This window comes from Dysidea avara, chromosome 1 (genome assembly GCF_963678975.1).
Source record: "Dysidea avara chromosome 1, odDysAvar1.4, whole genome shotgun sequence".
Classification (NCBI taxonomy): domain Eukaryota; kingdom Metazoa; phylum Porifera; class Demospongiae; order Dictyoceratida; family Dysideidae; genus Dysidea; species Dysidea avara.
In genome coordinates this window covers 60,328,026-60,343,647 of record NC_089272.1, presented here as the reverse complement: position 1 = coordinate 60,343,647, position 15,622 = coordinate 60,328,026, and the positions used below count along the sequence as shown (strand labels likewise).

The window sequence follows — 15,622 nt, the reverse complement described above, 5'->3', positions numbered from 1 at the left end:
ATGAGAGAAGAAGAGTTATTGAGTTGTTTCAGTCTGAGTTTGCTGTGTCAGATATTGAAAAGCGATTTAATGATGAAAAAATAGTTGTTACTAAGCGAAGTTTGTATCGATTGATAAAGAAGTTTCGAGAAACAAAGCAGTACACCGATTTGCATTGTAGAAAGCGAGAGAAAAAGATCACTGAAGACATGGCAACAACGAGTTAAAGTGCAATGATGAGGCTACTGCTACACATTTGAGGACCGTGCTTACTCAACAATATCCAGAATTGCAAGTGTCCTTATCAACAATTAAATGACATTGACAAAACCTTGGGTGGGTCTGTACAAGACCGCATTATTGCCAACTGATTAGAGAACTGAACAAGGTGAAGCGACTTGTTTGGTGCAAAGAGCAACAAAGGGTCAAAGAAGACTTCAGTGATGTAATTTTTTCTGATGAGTGCTCTATTCAACTAGAACATCATGGACGTCTATGTTTCCGGAAAAGTAAAGAACTACGAAAGCTGAAGCCTCGCCCTAAACACCCATCTAAGTTGCATGTTTCGGGTGCAATTTCAACACGTGGAGCTGCATGCATAGTAATATTCACTGGGATCATGGATGCTATTCGCTTTGGCCAAATCTTGGACACTTCTCTTGCACCTTTCATAAGGGAGTGTTTCCCTGATGGTCACCGATTCCAAATGGACAATGACCCTAAACACCGCAGCAAATACATCGATGATTACTTTGAAAGAAATGAGATAAACTGGTGGCCAACACCCCCTGAAAGCCCTGATACCAACCTGATTGAAAATATGTGGGGATCACTTAAGCAATATCTACGTAACAAGCATAAGCCAAGGAACTTGGATGAATTAAAACAAGGTGTGCAAACATTCTGGCAATCTCTAACACCACAAGTTTGTAGACGGTACATAGCCCATTTACACAAAGTTATTCCCAAAATAATTGAAATGAATGGAAATCCTAGTGGATTCTGATACTATAGTATTGTGACTGTTGTTAATAATTATTACAAATCTATGAGGTTAGTTGCACTTACAAAAACTACATGTGTAGCACTTACAAATAGAGCACACCACAATTGTGAAGCTGTATTAAACACAAAATAAAAGAAAACACTAAACCTATAATTTGCACTGATAAAACATAATCAAGATATAAATCACTTAACAAGTTACTTACAAATCGTGTCCAAAATCCTTGTCAAGTCCGTTAAACAAATATAGCAGTGATTGGGTCTGCAACTGAAAAGCTACTGGCAATTCTTTGATTTCAATGGCTTATTCTTCCACCTCCGTGAACTCTCGTCAATCACAATCACACACTCACCCCACTCTTTTGAAGTATCCAATTGAGCACTTGGAAAAAAAGCAAGCACTATCTTTCGAATGTATGTAATAATCTGAGGATTCAGTTTGTTCTTATTATGACCAGCAACATTAGACGACACTCGGACTTCTTCACTAAATAACCTTCTTGTCATCAGTACAACCATGTTCTTTCTAGAGCAGCTTCTCATAAAGATTTGTGTCAGCTCCGATCGAGAAAGATTTCCTCCTGGTATTTGTGCTATCTGTGGTAATGGAACCTGAAGATCCTACCTGGCATTGGGCTGAATTTGATGGTCCTGTTTGGTATTGGGCTGAGCTTGATGGTCCCATGTTACATTGAGCCAAACTTGCCAGTCCTGTTTGGTGTTGATCCAAGCTGGATGGTCCTCTCTGGTATTGAACCATGCTTGATGATAACCCTTGAGCTGGGCTTGATGGTCCTGTGTTAAATTGAGCTGGGCTTGATGGTCCTGTGTTAAATTGAACTGGGCTTGATGGTCCTGTGTTAAATTGAGCTGAGCTTGATAGTCCTGTGTTAAATTGAGATGGTCCTGTGTTAAATTGAACTGGGCTTGATGGTCCTGTGTTAAATTGAGCTGAGTTTGATGGTCCTATGTTAAATTGAGCTGAGCTTGATGGTCCTGTGTTAAATTGAGCAGGGCGTGATGGTCCTGTGTTAAATTGAGCTGAGCTTGATGGTCCTGTTTGGTATTGGCCTGAACTTGATGGTCCTCTCTGGTATTGAGCCGGGCTTGATGATAATCCTTGAGCTGGCCATGGGTTTCCTGTGTTGTATTGATTCAAGTTTGATGGTCCTGTCTGATACAAAGCTGAACTTGATAGTCCAGTGTGAAAGCCTGTAGAATAAAGCATTGTTCTACTATCAATGACATCTTATGGCTTGTATTTTATATTAGCTATAAATATTTAAATGTCAGTACTTTTGGGATTACAATTTGTGGTTTTATTGATATAGTAGGTAGTTGGCATTTGCATATTAAGGTTAGGAAATTGTGATCAGGTGAGCAAAAACCTGTCATTTTCACAAATTCATTTTGTATTAACTAAACAGGGCAAAAATACACGTGCTGCATAATAAATTTATGCATGTCCTAATTACTTTGATGCTCAGTAAAATACAGGTCAACTATATAAAACCTATCTGTGCACCACCCGATTGCCTATTCATGAGGAAAGTATTTAATTGCTGCTGTACAAATAAATTTATTGCCTTCCAATCATCTATAACGCTAAAACTATTGAACAGAAAGGTAGATACAAACTTTGGCTCTTCAGTTCTTTGTTATTATAGTCAACGAAGAAGCAATAAATGGAACTCAAGGAGTGTGTGAAAAGACAGGTGTTTGCTCAGCCAGTCACAATTATGAATTGGTGAACTGACATACTTTTTTTTGTAATTGTAGATTGGTTACAAAGTGAAACTTGTATAGTGATGAAACTTTACATTGACTTAATGCACAATACATACCAAAATCAATAATAAGCTGCACAACATTTGGTACTGATAAACGCAAGACAGCACATTGCTACTTGTTACTATCAACATGTACCATACGTACTACTTGAGCTGAATCAGTATCTTGCTTCTCTACCACCTCATCATCAGTAAGCATGCTTTTCTTCCCTGCCTCATCATAAGGTAGACTTTCCTTTACTGCCTGATCAGTGGGCAGACCTTCCTTCACCACTTTATCAGTAAGCAGACCTTTCTTCACCACTTTATCAGTGGGCAAACCTTCCTTCAGTACTTTATCAGTGGACAGACCTTCCTTTACCATTCCATAAGTAGGCAGACCCTGCTTCACCACCTCACTACTGGGTAGATCTTCCTTCATTACCTCACCATCCCCTTTTATGTTCTAGGTTCATGATAACAAAGTCATAATTATGTAAAAAACGTGTTAATATACCTTCTATCCCACTGAAGCCCTACATCAAAGTAAAAAAAACTGGGAGTTAAACCTTGGGAATGGTGGTTAAACTCTAGTGCATATATGGAAGACAACATATATTTACACATTCAATTGAAAGAAGTGCAATCAAAGCAAATTGAAGCCTTAAGCATATAAACTACAAGCTCAGCAAAAATTAAAGCCATACACATTGTAAAACTATAGTCTTGTCCCTACCTGCCCATGCTCTCGTGATCAAGTGTGTGGGTGTCTGGGGATAAGGCTATACAGTAAAACTACCAAGTTCAGCAGAAATGAAGCCACACACAACTGACATACTAGTCTAGCCTTATTGACACGTTGTTTGTGAACTTGACTGCTTCAAAGTGTGGGATAGAAGCTAGTTAAACCCCACCTGCACTTGCAGGATATCTATTTATCAACGCCTTGGCCTCAGGTTGATAGCTACTAGGGTTGGGCGATATTGAAAATTTCCTCCCACGGTTGTTGTGGAGCTTATTATCACAATTATTGCAAATATCACGGTATTGAAATGAACTATAGCAAGTACACTCAAAACTGTTTACACAGTATATTTGCATGGGTGAACTTTGTTTACCAGCTACCACAACTGCAAGGAGTTTGGAAAAACCAGCCTAACATGGAGTGCATATAGCATGGAGTGCATATAAATTTTGAAGGAGACATAGCTAGTTTCTATGTATATAGCTAGCAGATAATTTACTAAGGCTTACTAATGTGAAGCCAGAACTTTTATCCCACTATCACAGTAGTGCTCTATCCGGTACACGTGCTTTGCCTAGCGTGTATTCTAATAATTAGTGCGTCGCTTCGTGTAGTAGTGCATGGGTTAGGCTTGTTTGCTAGTACAAGGAGGCTGAAATACTGGTTGACAAGTACAATATGGCATTGTTAACACGTGTAAGTGTGTAGTTGCAGCTGTATTCCTGCCATGATATCGCAATAACCGTTTATACCGGTATGGCGGTTTTTCAAAAAACAAGGCGGTATCGATTATTGCCAGCTGTAATATCGTCTTGTTACCGTCATACCGGTATATCGCCCAACCCTAATAGCTACTATATATCTGATGGTGCATGGGGTTCGACTATACCATATACCTTAAAGTTATCTCTTGGAGGAGTGGCCCCAACAGCTAATATAAAATTTTCATCCTAAAGAAATAAAATGTACCAGTGTAGAAAATATAAGTACATGTATATGCTTGCAGTAGCAATTTCAAATTAGAAAACTTTAATACAACAGTATAACAATATACCGCCTCATTATAAGTGTATGGTTTGCATTATTAATAGAGGGATTGTCTAGCTTCCAAACAAAGTAACTGAGTCTAAAGTTTACCTTTGATCAAACCAATACTTCAACTGATGACAGAGAAATATTGATCAGTAATAAGGTCAAGTTTAAGTCAGGTGTAAAAATTACAGACAGCTTTGTTGTGATAGAAAATGTTGGAAAAAGTCAAGCCTGTACAAAGTACTGAAGGCACAGCTAGAATTATAAATTTAGAAGTAATTTGAATTAATCTAAGACCCTTTTGTGTGCATTGCAAAAGTATTATAATGTGAGCCAAACCTTCACAATTGCTAAAAGCAAATTTATGTTGAAAATATGTACGCATGTTGAAAATTTCAATAGAGACTACTTTTTAGTACACAAACTTATCTCATTCAGTTTCTTAGGTCTTCCAGGCCTTTTTGCCTTTGAATCACCATTACTCTCCTTGATGAAAAAAAACAGCAGTTATTAAAAAACTATATCCAGAACTTTTGCTACCTTCTTTCTGTTCTTTGCTTCTTTCCGTGGATGCATACTATCGTTACTTCTTTGGTCCTCTGGTTCTCTATCTTCGTTAATTTTAATTAGCTTACAATTCTTAGGTGTACTATCAACCTTAACAACATGAGTAAAATTATTAAAAAGTACAATTTATAAATAAATTAATATACTGGGAATATGGCTCAGAACATAGGAGTTGTCTGGCTAACCAACAAGTGTCTGACCATAATAATGTTAGCAAGTTCAAAGTAAACAAGATAGCCTAAAGGTTGATATTTTCTTTATTAAATGACATCAAAGCAGTCATAATACATGTTATACAGAATTTTGCTCTGCATTGTAAATGCAAGAAATATGAACATTTGGTGTAGTGTACCAATTATATTAACAGAAATTTGTAATTGTTATATACATACCTTCACCATCTTTCTTTTTCTCTTTGGTGCTTTGACTGGTGGTACATTTTCCTTGGCAGTAACTTGTTCTTGATAAAGTTCACTTTCCTTTGGCTCTTCTGGTTCATCATTGTCCGTGCTAGTAACAAAATCTTCCATAGTCTTACAAGAGGTTTCACTTCCTGAAAATACCAACTGCTATAAAAAATTTGACCAAGTAAATATTACCAAGTAACAATAACTGAGCTGAGTATATCTTTTGCTTTGACCATTGTACATCAACCTTATCCCCCACTTTCAGTAGTGTAACATCACACAGCAGCCGAGATGCAGGTACAACACATGTTTGCTTTTCATCAGGAAAATTGACTAAAGCATGTGATGCTTCATCACCTAACAAAAACAAAGTCACAGCATGGACAGAAATAAAATACAATCTAATGATAATCAAACATCCTTGTTATATATTGGACTCAGATGCATAATTCTGTACCCTTAGGTGCCACACCTACCCTAGAAACAACACATTATAGCTCAATGCAGCCTGTGCTATATCCATTTCAACTTAATTACTAAGACAGTAAGATTGGTATATGATCACTACAAGATTCCAGTCATACAGTAAACAGTGTGGCATTCACATTACCAGAATATTTCTGTGAATAAACACCCCATAGAATAATGTTCATTCATATTGTTCAGACAAGGAACTAATCATCCATACACAGCAAGCATTTTGATTGTGAGACCACTTCAATGACCTTGACAGCACTTTTGTCAGTGTAGACAGCTAAATTGGTTTTTATGCATTCAAGTGTCTGTTGATACAAAGCTGCGCATGGTGCTCCAGATCAACAAAATCAGTGATCCACCACAATCATTACTTAAAGTGTGTAACAATGCCAAGGTGACCTAGCTATGAACTAAACCTGAATTCAATTCCAGCAAAATGGAATTCAAAAAATGAATGAATACAGAGGGATTGGTCACATAATATTAAGTGTTACTGTCTTATTTGCTATTTTAGGACTTGAACAATTTCAGGTCAATATAAACAGTAACTAATTAAAGTATGCCTAGCCACAATGAATGCCCTATAAAGATTGCTGGAAACATGTGATCCACTGTATTCATGAATTCCACTAGACAGCCTAAAAAATTATCAACTAAAGTTTCAGCCCTAGAAGCAAAGAAGATATGGCACTATAAAAGGTGAGAAAGATCAATAATAATAAGTATTAAAATACAGCACTTTAAAAGCAAAAATTAATGGAAATAACTTACAAATGCAGTAGCTACTCTATGGATATGCAATTTATACTACCACGTTATCCATGACCAGACGAATCCATTGCTGGGTAAATTACGTTTTTCACTGTTACAAAATTGAGTCCATTACCAGCTAACATGTCCATTCTCATGGGCGACATTAAAAGGAAGAGCTAGGTAAACGTCAAAGCCTAGTAGCTGGTGCAGTCAGCGAAATAACGTAACCGACAGCCACACTATAACGATAACACAATACAATAATATACAATTACTTGTTTGACCAGCAGAGCTCTTCGACTTGAATCTGTCGTAAGGCATTGTAGGATATAACCTCTTCCACCACACCACGTTCGTACCTAGCTGAGAGTGAGCATGATGCACAATACTATAAAGCGCATTAATTGAAAGAACTTGTGTAGCTGTGCACGTGCTATAGAGTGTACAACTGCAAACTACGTACGGATGTAGATCTTTTACCATTGTGAGTTAAGCATACATGGTAACTCCCGAGTGGTCTCTGGGGGCATTACTCGAGCTCGCTCGAGTATCTGCTCATGAGTTACTCTAGAGGGGTTCTTAACATTGATTTTGTATTGGAATTCGAGCGTGATACGGGCAGTATACTGTCACCCGCATGCGAGCGCGACGTTGCATTAAATCTTTACCGTATTACTTTCAGACCAATTCCAGTACTTGTAGGTGCTTGTAGAGTTTCCTGCCAAATAAGATAGAAAATCTGAGCAGTTGGACAAGCAAAGTCGAGGGGTCACTAACTCATAAAAAAGGAGTACGGATTTCAAAATCTTGAACAAATTTCCAAAGATTTCACGGATTTCAAAGGATTTCACAAAATTGAACGAGGACTGCAAAATCTGCTTTTAAATTACAAGAGTGACAAGTTCTTGAAATCGCTTTTAGCTAATAGTGGGAGAAAGAAATAGAAATTTACGCAGGAGCAAAGCTTCACGAAATTGAGAGGAATCGCGAAGCCATATAAAACCAGGAGCTAAGGAAAAGGAAACCCTACAAAACCAGGAGCGACTTGAAACAAGGCCAATCATTCAGGGAAAATGCTGAGCGAAACTCCTCAAAGCTAGGAGCAACTGTCAAAGCCCTATCTGGTGTAAAACCCCACAAAACCAGGAGCATCTGTATGCTTAAATTTTATAGTTTGTGTGTTGCTAAGCTTATGTTGGGTTGTACTTATAATAGGCATTTAGTTTTCTACTCTTTCCCTGAAATTTTTGGTGAGTCAATACAATCTATCCTGTTTGTCTATTTGTATACAGTCAAAGTATAGTCCTACAAAACAGGAGCAAAATCCCCACCAAATGATTTCTACAATTTCACTTACATGGCCTCTCCTGGTATCATAGGATTTCTTGCAGTTATAAAATTAGCTTCCTGATACTAGCTACTTTTAGCATTTACAAAACTGCGCAATAGTCTTGTATGAACCGGTCTAGTCAATAATCAAATTCATAATAAGAATTTTTTTAGTTGTATGGTGACATTATACACTGCATATTATACATAGCATCTTGACCACTCCCTATATATATGTGTGTGTGTATATATATATATATATATATATAATTATATTATATTGCTACTTCATTTGTAATAATACAATACCTTGTTCAGCTAATAGCTCAATTAGTTTACTAAATAGTATGCATAAGATCCCATGGATCTTTTAGGATAGCTTCTTTCATTAAAGGGAAGTAATCGTTTGTCTTGGGAATTCATTCCATCATAATAATACATTTTGCTCTTCAAGTATACCACTGATGTAAAATGATTTCTATGGTGAATCGAGTATCCTGCCAGTTGGTAGGCTGTACCATACACTGATATATTTGTTGGCATATTCAATTCACTGGCTTTAATGTTGCTGATATCAAATGGTAATACCCAGACTGATTTGACTGTAAAATGGCTACTCTGTACAATATACTTTCCTCTGCATTCATGAAGTGTAATTCTCTTCTTAGGATTTTCTACGTCTTGTCTATCAGTAACTGCTGATGGTGCATTAGCAGGAGGACAATGCTGAAAATCTGCACCACAGTATCCTCGCATCCTTTCTCCAGAATATGGAAAATGTTCCCTTAGTTGTTTCTCAAATGCTGTCAGTGAATTTAAGCTGTAAGTGGTTTGCTGCCTCTGGGCGAATACAGTTGGGCAATGCAGCGAATCACATTTTAGTTTCAGCTGCAGTTTCCACACATGACGAAATGCATACAAACATCTGCTGTATTCTGACCCATAACAGTCTACTTTACTTTTACTCTGCTTACGACAACCCTTAATCACTGAACTAATGTAATTCAGTACAGTTGTCTTCCCTCCTATAATGTTACCATTCAGCATGGCATTGATTCCTGCTTTGAGTGAATCTTCAGCTGGACTTTTGTCCAGCTTGTCAAGGAAACTTGGGATTTGTTGACAATGCAGTAGGACAATTGTTAGAAAATTGTCTGATGTGCAGGTATTCGCATATAATGGGTGCTTCCATGGAATTGTGATAGGCAGATAAGATTCATTACAAACAGTTTTGTGTTCTAAAGTAAACTGATCGTGACCATCCTCAGTTAGGTCTTGAGTTAGAATAAGTAAGTGAACATATAGTTAGCAGTTGATTATATATATGTGACCGAATTTTAGAAAATCACTCTTATCGGTGCATTCGACCCATCAATTATTTATTCCCATAGATACCTTGAATTAATTTAGAAATGTTTGAAAGTGTTCTCTGCTATTGACGACACGATGCCAGTTTCAAAACTGCCAGGTGCTACCATAAGGGTGATTTTCCAAAATTCGGTCACATATATAATTATGTATATGAGCACCTGTTGATTTAATCTGCACTGGTGGACAACTGGTGACTTCCATCTGACTATGATCATGTCCAGGTACATCTTGAATATTTGCTAACATAAGTCTGGCATGAATTACTGTGTATAATAAACTATATATTAACCTTCTGGTTTTGTACTAATCTGCACTGGTGAGCAAAGTCTGTCAACTTCCAAAGGACTCTGAACATGTCCAGATACATCTTGAGTATTTGCTAACATAAGTCAGGCATGAATTACTGTGTATAATAAACTATATATTAACCTTCTGGTTTTGTACCAATCTGCACTGTTGAGCAACTGTCAACTTCCAAAGGACTCCCAACATGTCCAGGTACATCTTGAGTATTTGCTAACGCATGAATCACTGTATAATAAATTATATATTAACCTTCTGGTTTTGTACCAATCTGCACTGGTGAGCAACTGTCAACTTCCAAAGGACTCCCAACATGTCCAGATACATCTTGAGTATTTACTAATGTAAGTAGGCATGAATCACTGTGTATAATAAACTATATATTAACCTTCTGGTTTTGTACCAATCTGCACTGGTGAGCAACTGTTAACTTCCATAGGACTCCCAACATGTCCAGGTACATCTTGAGTATTTGCTAACGCATGAATCACTGTATAATAAATTATATATTAACCTTCTGGTTTTGTACCAATCTGCACTGGTGAGCAACTGTTAACTTCCATAGGACTCCCAACATGTCCAGATACATCTTGAGTATTTACTAATGTAAGTAGGCATGAATCACTGTGTATAATAAACTATATATTAACCTTCTGGTTTTGTACCAATCTGCACTGGTGAGCAACTGTTAACTTCCATAGGACTCCCAACATGTCCAGGTACATCTTGAGTATTTACTAATGTAAGTAGGCATGAATCACTGTGTATAATAAATTATATATTAACCTTCTGGTTTTGTACCAATCTGCACTGGTGAACAACTGTCAACTTCCATAGAACTCCCAACATGTCCAGGTACATCTTGAGTATTTACTAACGTAAGTCAGGCATGAATCACTGTGTATAATAAACTATATATTAACCTTCTGGTTTTGTACCAATCTGCACTGGTGAGCAACTGTCAACTTCCAAAGGACTCCCAACATGTCCAGATACATCTTGAGTATTTGCTAACGCATGAATCACTGTATAATAAGCTATATATTAACCTTCTGGTTTTGTACCAATCTGCACTGGTGAGCAACTGTTAACTTCCATAGGACTCCCAACATGTCCAGGTACATCTTGAGTATTTACTAATGTAAGTAGGCATGAATCACTGTGTATAATAAACTATATATTAACCTTCTGGTTTTGTACCAAGCTGCACTGGTGAACAACTGTCAACTTCCATAGAACTCCCAACATGTCCAGGTACATCTTGAGTATTTACTAACGTAAGTCAGGCATGAATTACTGTGTATAATAAATTATATATTAACCTTCTGGTTTTGTACCAATCTGCACTGTTGAGCAACTGTCAACTTCCAAAGGACTCTGAACATGTCCAGATACACCTTGAATATTTGCAAACGTAAGTCAGGCATGAATTACTGTGTATAATAAACCATATATTAACCTTCTGGTTTTGTACCAATCTGCACTGGTAAGCAACTGTCAACTTCCAAAGGACTCTGAACATGTCCAGGTACATCTTGAGTATTTACTAACGTAAGTCAGGCATGAATTACTGTGTATAATAAATTACATATTAACCTTCTGGTTTTGTACCAATCTGCACTGTTGAGCAACTGTCAACTTTCATAGGACTCCCAACATGCCCAGGAATGTCTTGATTGTTTGCTTATGTAAGTTGGGCATCTATTACTCTTTATGTACCTTCTGATTTTGTACCATTCTGCACTGCTGTACAGCCATCAACTTTCAAAGGACTATGAACACCATGGTTTCCTACCTATACAATGCATATATGCACATTTCTGCATGATTTTTTGCTGTATTTTATAAGCTCATATACAGTTATATGTATGTAATATATGGTAGAACTATAATGTCATAAAAATATGTTTGATAACTCACTACCTTTGGTGCAGACCTAATATATGGTGTCCAGCAATGTTTTGAACTCCTGTGACGAAAGGGCTTGAATATTGATTGGTCTCCAGTGTAATGAATACAAAAGTTGCTTCCAAACCCCCAATACTCCCATCGCCGAAATCTAGGGTCACCTTTATCTGTATAATAGATGCTAGGTGTCATCCTATAATATATCTTCATTTGTATATTATACGTACATACATACATACATGGACATTGTACAACATATGCAAGTAAACGCATACAAATAATTGCACACCTTGCTCAGAACTTTCAATATCAATCCAGTTAGATCTCTTTTTAATGTTAAAATCAAAGTTGTTGCTTTTTAAGGTGTAAACACCTTTAGTTACCCATCTGTATTCATCACATCTGATTAAAGTGAATGACAGCTAATAATATTTATACTGTACATAACCTTTATATGTATCATTTATGTGAACAGTTATATACTGAGGTTACTGAGTTTTGTATTATAGCTAACTGCTTCTGTCTACTATCTGATCTGCAATAAACACATTAAGTTTATATCAAGTCGTGAGGCCCATGTAGTATTAGAAGGCAACAGCTGCATGGCTATACTGATGTAATAGAGTCCCAGTAAACTCCTCAGTTATTTTGGCACTGGCTCACAGGATATCAATGACTATTGCTATAATTCAATTGTGACCCAATTTTTGAAAACCATCCTTTTGGCACATTGCAATTGGTCAATTTTCTCTTTTGTAGCTAAAATGAGGCACTGGGTGTTTACCTATCTTGTGTCAAAATTTCAGCTTGATATCTTGAAGGGTTCCAGAGATATGGTCAATTTACTGTCTATATAATATACATTACAAAGTAATGTACTGTGAGTGATTAAGTGTGACAAATGGATGACAAGTCATTTTGTTTACAAATAATTCCATTCCTACTATATAAAATATGTATAGAGACTTCAATGAAGTGTTCCTGGTCCTTTTCTTGAATTAAATAAAACGTATTGTGTATATCTCTGTCTAATACTTAGTTTTAACCATTCTAGTATCACCTGAACAAATCACCCTATTTGTAAGTTAATTGCTATCCCACACATTGCAAAATCACTACATGGTCTGATAAAATCATCCATATTTCCCAACGGAAAGAAGCTTTAGGTGTGAAACTTCACAGCAAGAAAGGTTTAATAGTTGCCTTATCCAAATGTGCAAATAAAAATTAATTGAAAAAATTTCAATTGAGTTTTTAATGCAAATTTTGCATGTGCCCAAAAGGATTCATGCATGGTTTTCCAAAGTTAGGTCACATTAATTTTATGTTTAGTCACAATAAAGGCAAGCCATGCAAATAAACAGTCCTTCACATGAAGGCCATACAATAGTATGCACTACTAGCTTGGTGATATAGTTCCGGGCACGTATCATGCACATACATACACTCTTAGCTATAGTCACATATTATATGGTTTTCTTTTATTTGTTTAATGGACAAGAAAAATTACTATATTAATACAACTAAATTGATTGGCCTATTGGCCTTAAATATGTCCATATCCAATTTCTTCCCTGAAATATATTCAATGATTTATCAGTTCTTAAACCCATTAACTGATTGGGCATTAATCACATCACAGGGTAAAGAATTTCATTTGATTATATGGTCAGTGAAAACTTTGATCTTATATATCTACAAGGAGCTTGGATTTGGCTGATAACTCTTGTAAAATTGATTGGTGACTAGGGTAGCTAAATAATCTAGCTATGAAAAAGTAGTGAGGTGTTGCTTTAAAACCTTAAAATCCAACCATGTAGCTACCTTAACTGTTTCTTTCTTGTCTCCCACTGAGATTTATCTGCACCCAGATCAAACAAGAAAATCTGACCTGCTGTTGGGCGAACAGGTGCCACGGAACTAAACTTATCTTGGAATACAACAGCATTACTAAAAATTTCAATGATTTCCTCTGCAGTCAAATTCTCTAAACAATTGTATTTAATTGGAATGGCAGCAGGCATGGCATCCATCCCTTTCCGATTATCGTCCCCCTGCAGCTTACATGATAACAACACGCCACGTGAAATGACTGAAGGTCGATTTGCTCAGTGTAGCTAATTAATGACGTAAACTAACTGAACTAATTAGCTAAATCAACATCTCGTGCTAGATGGAATGATGTCGACCATATTGAATTGCAGCCTAGCAGAGAGGCAGAGAATAACTAATAGAGAATAAATGTTTTTGACATTCCCCTTGCCAAACCCTGGATCCGACCCTGCAGTATAAGAACTTATAGCTACATGCATGATACATTAGTAATTTGCAATTACAACTTGTATGTAGACTATATAGTAGCTAGCTACATATCTAGTTTCCGTTTCATAATTAGCTATATTACAATGACATTAACTTCTGAAAAAGCTGGCAACTTGCAAGGTATAGTTGTTGCTATATTATAATACAAATGCCTTAGGTGGTCGGCATACTCTTCCTGATCTAGTTTTGCGTGTCTCAAGTGCTTCCAAGTAATTGTATGAAGACACATCCACTGAGTTAACTACTGAATTAGCAACTGAACTTAATTCATATGTGTCTTTATCTATTTTGAGAGTTGATATATTCTCTGGATAAATTTCTTTAAACATTTCTTTAATTCTGACTACACATGGCTCTGTCAGATGGAGAGTGACCCCTGGAAGCAGTGTTGATTGAAAAATTGATACCACAGCTGTGTCGCAATCAGTTACTAAACAGTTTATTCTGTGCTCACAGCTATATACAGTGCACAAATAGCTTATCAATGGTAGATATTCATGGACAATAGCATCAGTGTGTATTTCGAATTTTGAATCATCATTTTCACTACCATATCGCTTGTACCACTGGCATAGTACAGAAATCTGATCAAATTCTTCAGAAACAACCTTACAATAAGGGATTCTTCTTTTTCCCCCTGAAAACTGCATAATCTTGCCCAGATCCCAAGAATACCCAGTATTTACTTCAAACACAAACACGCAAACATCTCCAGGACTCACACTCGAGGCTTTAATGGGGAAGCACTTAGCCATGGAATTGGAATAATCGTGTACAGAAGAGGAAAAAGGTTGCTTTTCTCTTACGCGGAACAATCTATCACTAGACAGTCTTTCATTCTCTTGTAATATCCACACCAATGTGGATTTTCGAATATATACAGCGCATCCATTGGACAGATTAACCTCAACAAATAAAATATGCTTCTTTTTCTCTCTTTTCATTTTTGAAGTACTCTTTGAATCATTTTGCTTATTAGTAGTATAAGCAGGTAAATTTATACCTAAATCATTATCTGGCAGTCGACAAAATTTTATGTCTTTGAGCATACAAGTAGCATTTTTGTCTGAGATACCACCACTTTCCTGCAGGCACTTAATGTCATCTTCAATGCCATCAGCCTGTTCTTCACATAATTCAACATCAGTGTTACCAGTTCCATCTTCATGGTCATCTTCAGCCTCATCCCCATCAATAAGATCTTCAGTTGATATTGCTTCAATAGCATTAATGCCAGCACTCACTTCATTCCAATGTTGGTTAGCTTTTAACAGAATGTCCATACCTAATACTTGCAAAAGATTCTTAGCTTCAGCTTTTCCAATTTCTATCCAGTCTTCTATATCTTTCATTGTGACAGCTAATACATCATTGTGAAGCAGCCTTTGTGCAGAACTAAAAGTTGTTCCATGCTTTCTACGATGCTGCTCTCTTCTAGGAAACAAAATACCGTTTTCTTCACCTTCGGCTTCAAGTATATTTTGAATATGGATTCGATGAAGACGTCGTAACAAACCTAACAGACTAAAATTGATCATGGTGGAGTAAACAGAGCTCATACTCCTGGCTGCTCGAAACAGTTGTTCACATGGCTGGGATCCTAAAAGCCAAGGCATTAAAGGGAGGTTGACAGATTTGCAGACTAACAAAAAACT

At 36.7% G+C, this 15,622-nt stretch overlaps 4 protein-coding genes across 6 annotated transcripts in view; 1 reads left to right on the top strand and 3 right to left on the bottom strand.

The window, feature by feature from the left end:
- LOC136238978 (leucine-rich repeats and immunoglobulin-like domains protein 1) overlaps positions 1–15,622 on the top strand; it is a 55,757-nt gene that overhangs the window by 6,413 nt on the left and 33,722 nt on the right. The gene's annotated exons all lie outside the window — the stretch shown is intronic.
- Positions 1,245–7,153, bottom strand: LOC136239034 (uncharacterized). Of its 3 annotated transcripts, none has more exons than XM_066029791.1 (8): positions 7,010–7,153; positions 5,697–5,861; positions 5,490–5,650; positions 5,071–5,187; positions 4,395–5,016; positions 3,271–3,343; positions 2,920–3,219; positions 1,245–2,196 (listed from the first exon to the last, which is right to left on the bottom strand). In XM_066029791.1, exons 1-5 carry the CDS (start codon positions 7,053–7,055, stop codon positions 4,936–4,938), a joined length of 570 nt encoding a protein of 189 aa, XP_065885863.1. In that variant the 5' UTR covers positions 7,056–7,153; the 3' UTR covers positions 1,245–2,196; positions 2,920–3,219; positions 3,271–3,343; positions 4,395–4,935. The 3 variants fall into 3 exon arrangements, with proteins under 3 accessions (XP_065885863.1, XP_065885854.1, XP_065885847.1); XM_066029782.1 differs by having other exon boundaries at positions 3,271–3,289; XM_066029775.1 differs by lacking the exon at positions 3,271–3,343.
- On the bottom strand, positions 8,352–11,382 carry LOC136242119 (extracellular matrix protein A-like). Its single transcript, XM_066033529.1, has 14 exons — positions 11,334–11,382; positions 11,197–11,283; positions 11,060–11,134; positions 10,923–11,009; positions 10,802–10,873; positions 10,661–10,747; positions 10,524–10,610; positions 10,388–10,474; positions 10,267–10,338; positions 10,126–10,212; positions 10,005–10,076; positions 9,864–9,950; positions 9,593–9,673; positions 8,352–9,337 (listed from the first exon to the last, which is right to left on the bottom strand). Exons 1-14 carry the CDS (start codon positions 11,380–11,382, stop codon positions 8,394–8,396), a joined length of 1,974 nt encoding a protein of 657 aa, XP_065889601.1. The 3' UTR covers positions 8,352–8,393.
- LOC136239055 (uncharacterized) lies at positions 11,341–13,680 on the bottom strand. Its single transcript, XM_066029799.1, has 4 exons — positions 13,470–13,680; positions 11,935–12,047; positions 11,661–11,812; positions 11,341–11,532 (listed from the first exon to the last, which is right to left on the bottom strand). The coding sequence occupies exons 1-4, from the start codon at positions 13,676–13,678 to the stop codon at positions 11,449–11,451; spliced, it is 558 nt and encodes a 185-aa protein (XP_065885871.1). The 5' UTR covers positions 13,679–13,680; the 3' UTR covers positions 11,341–11,448.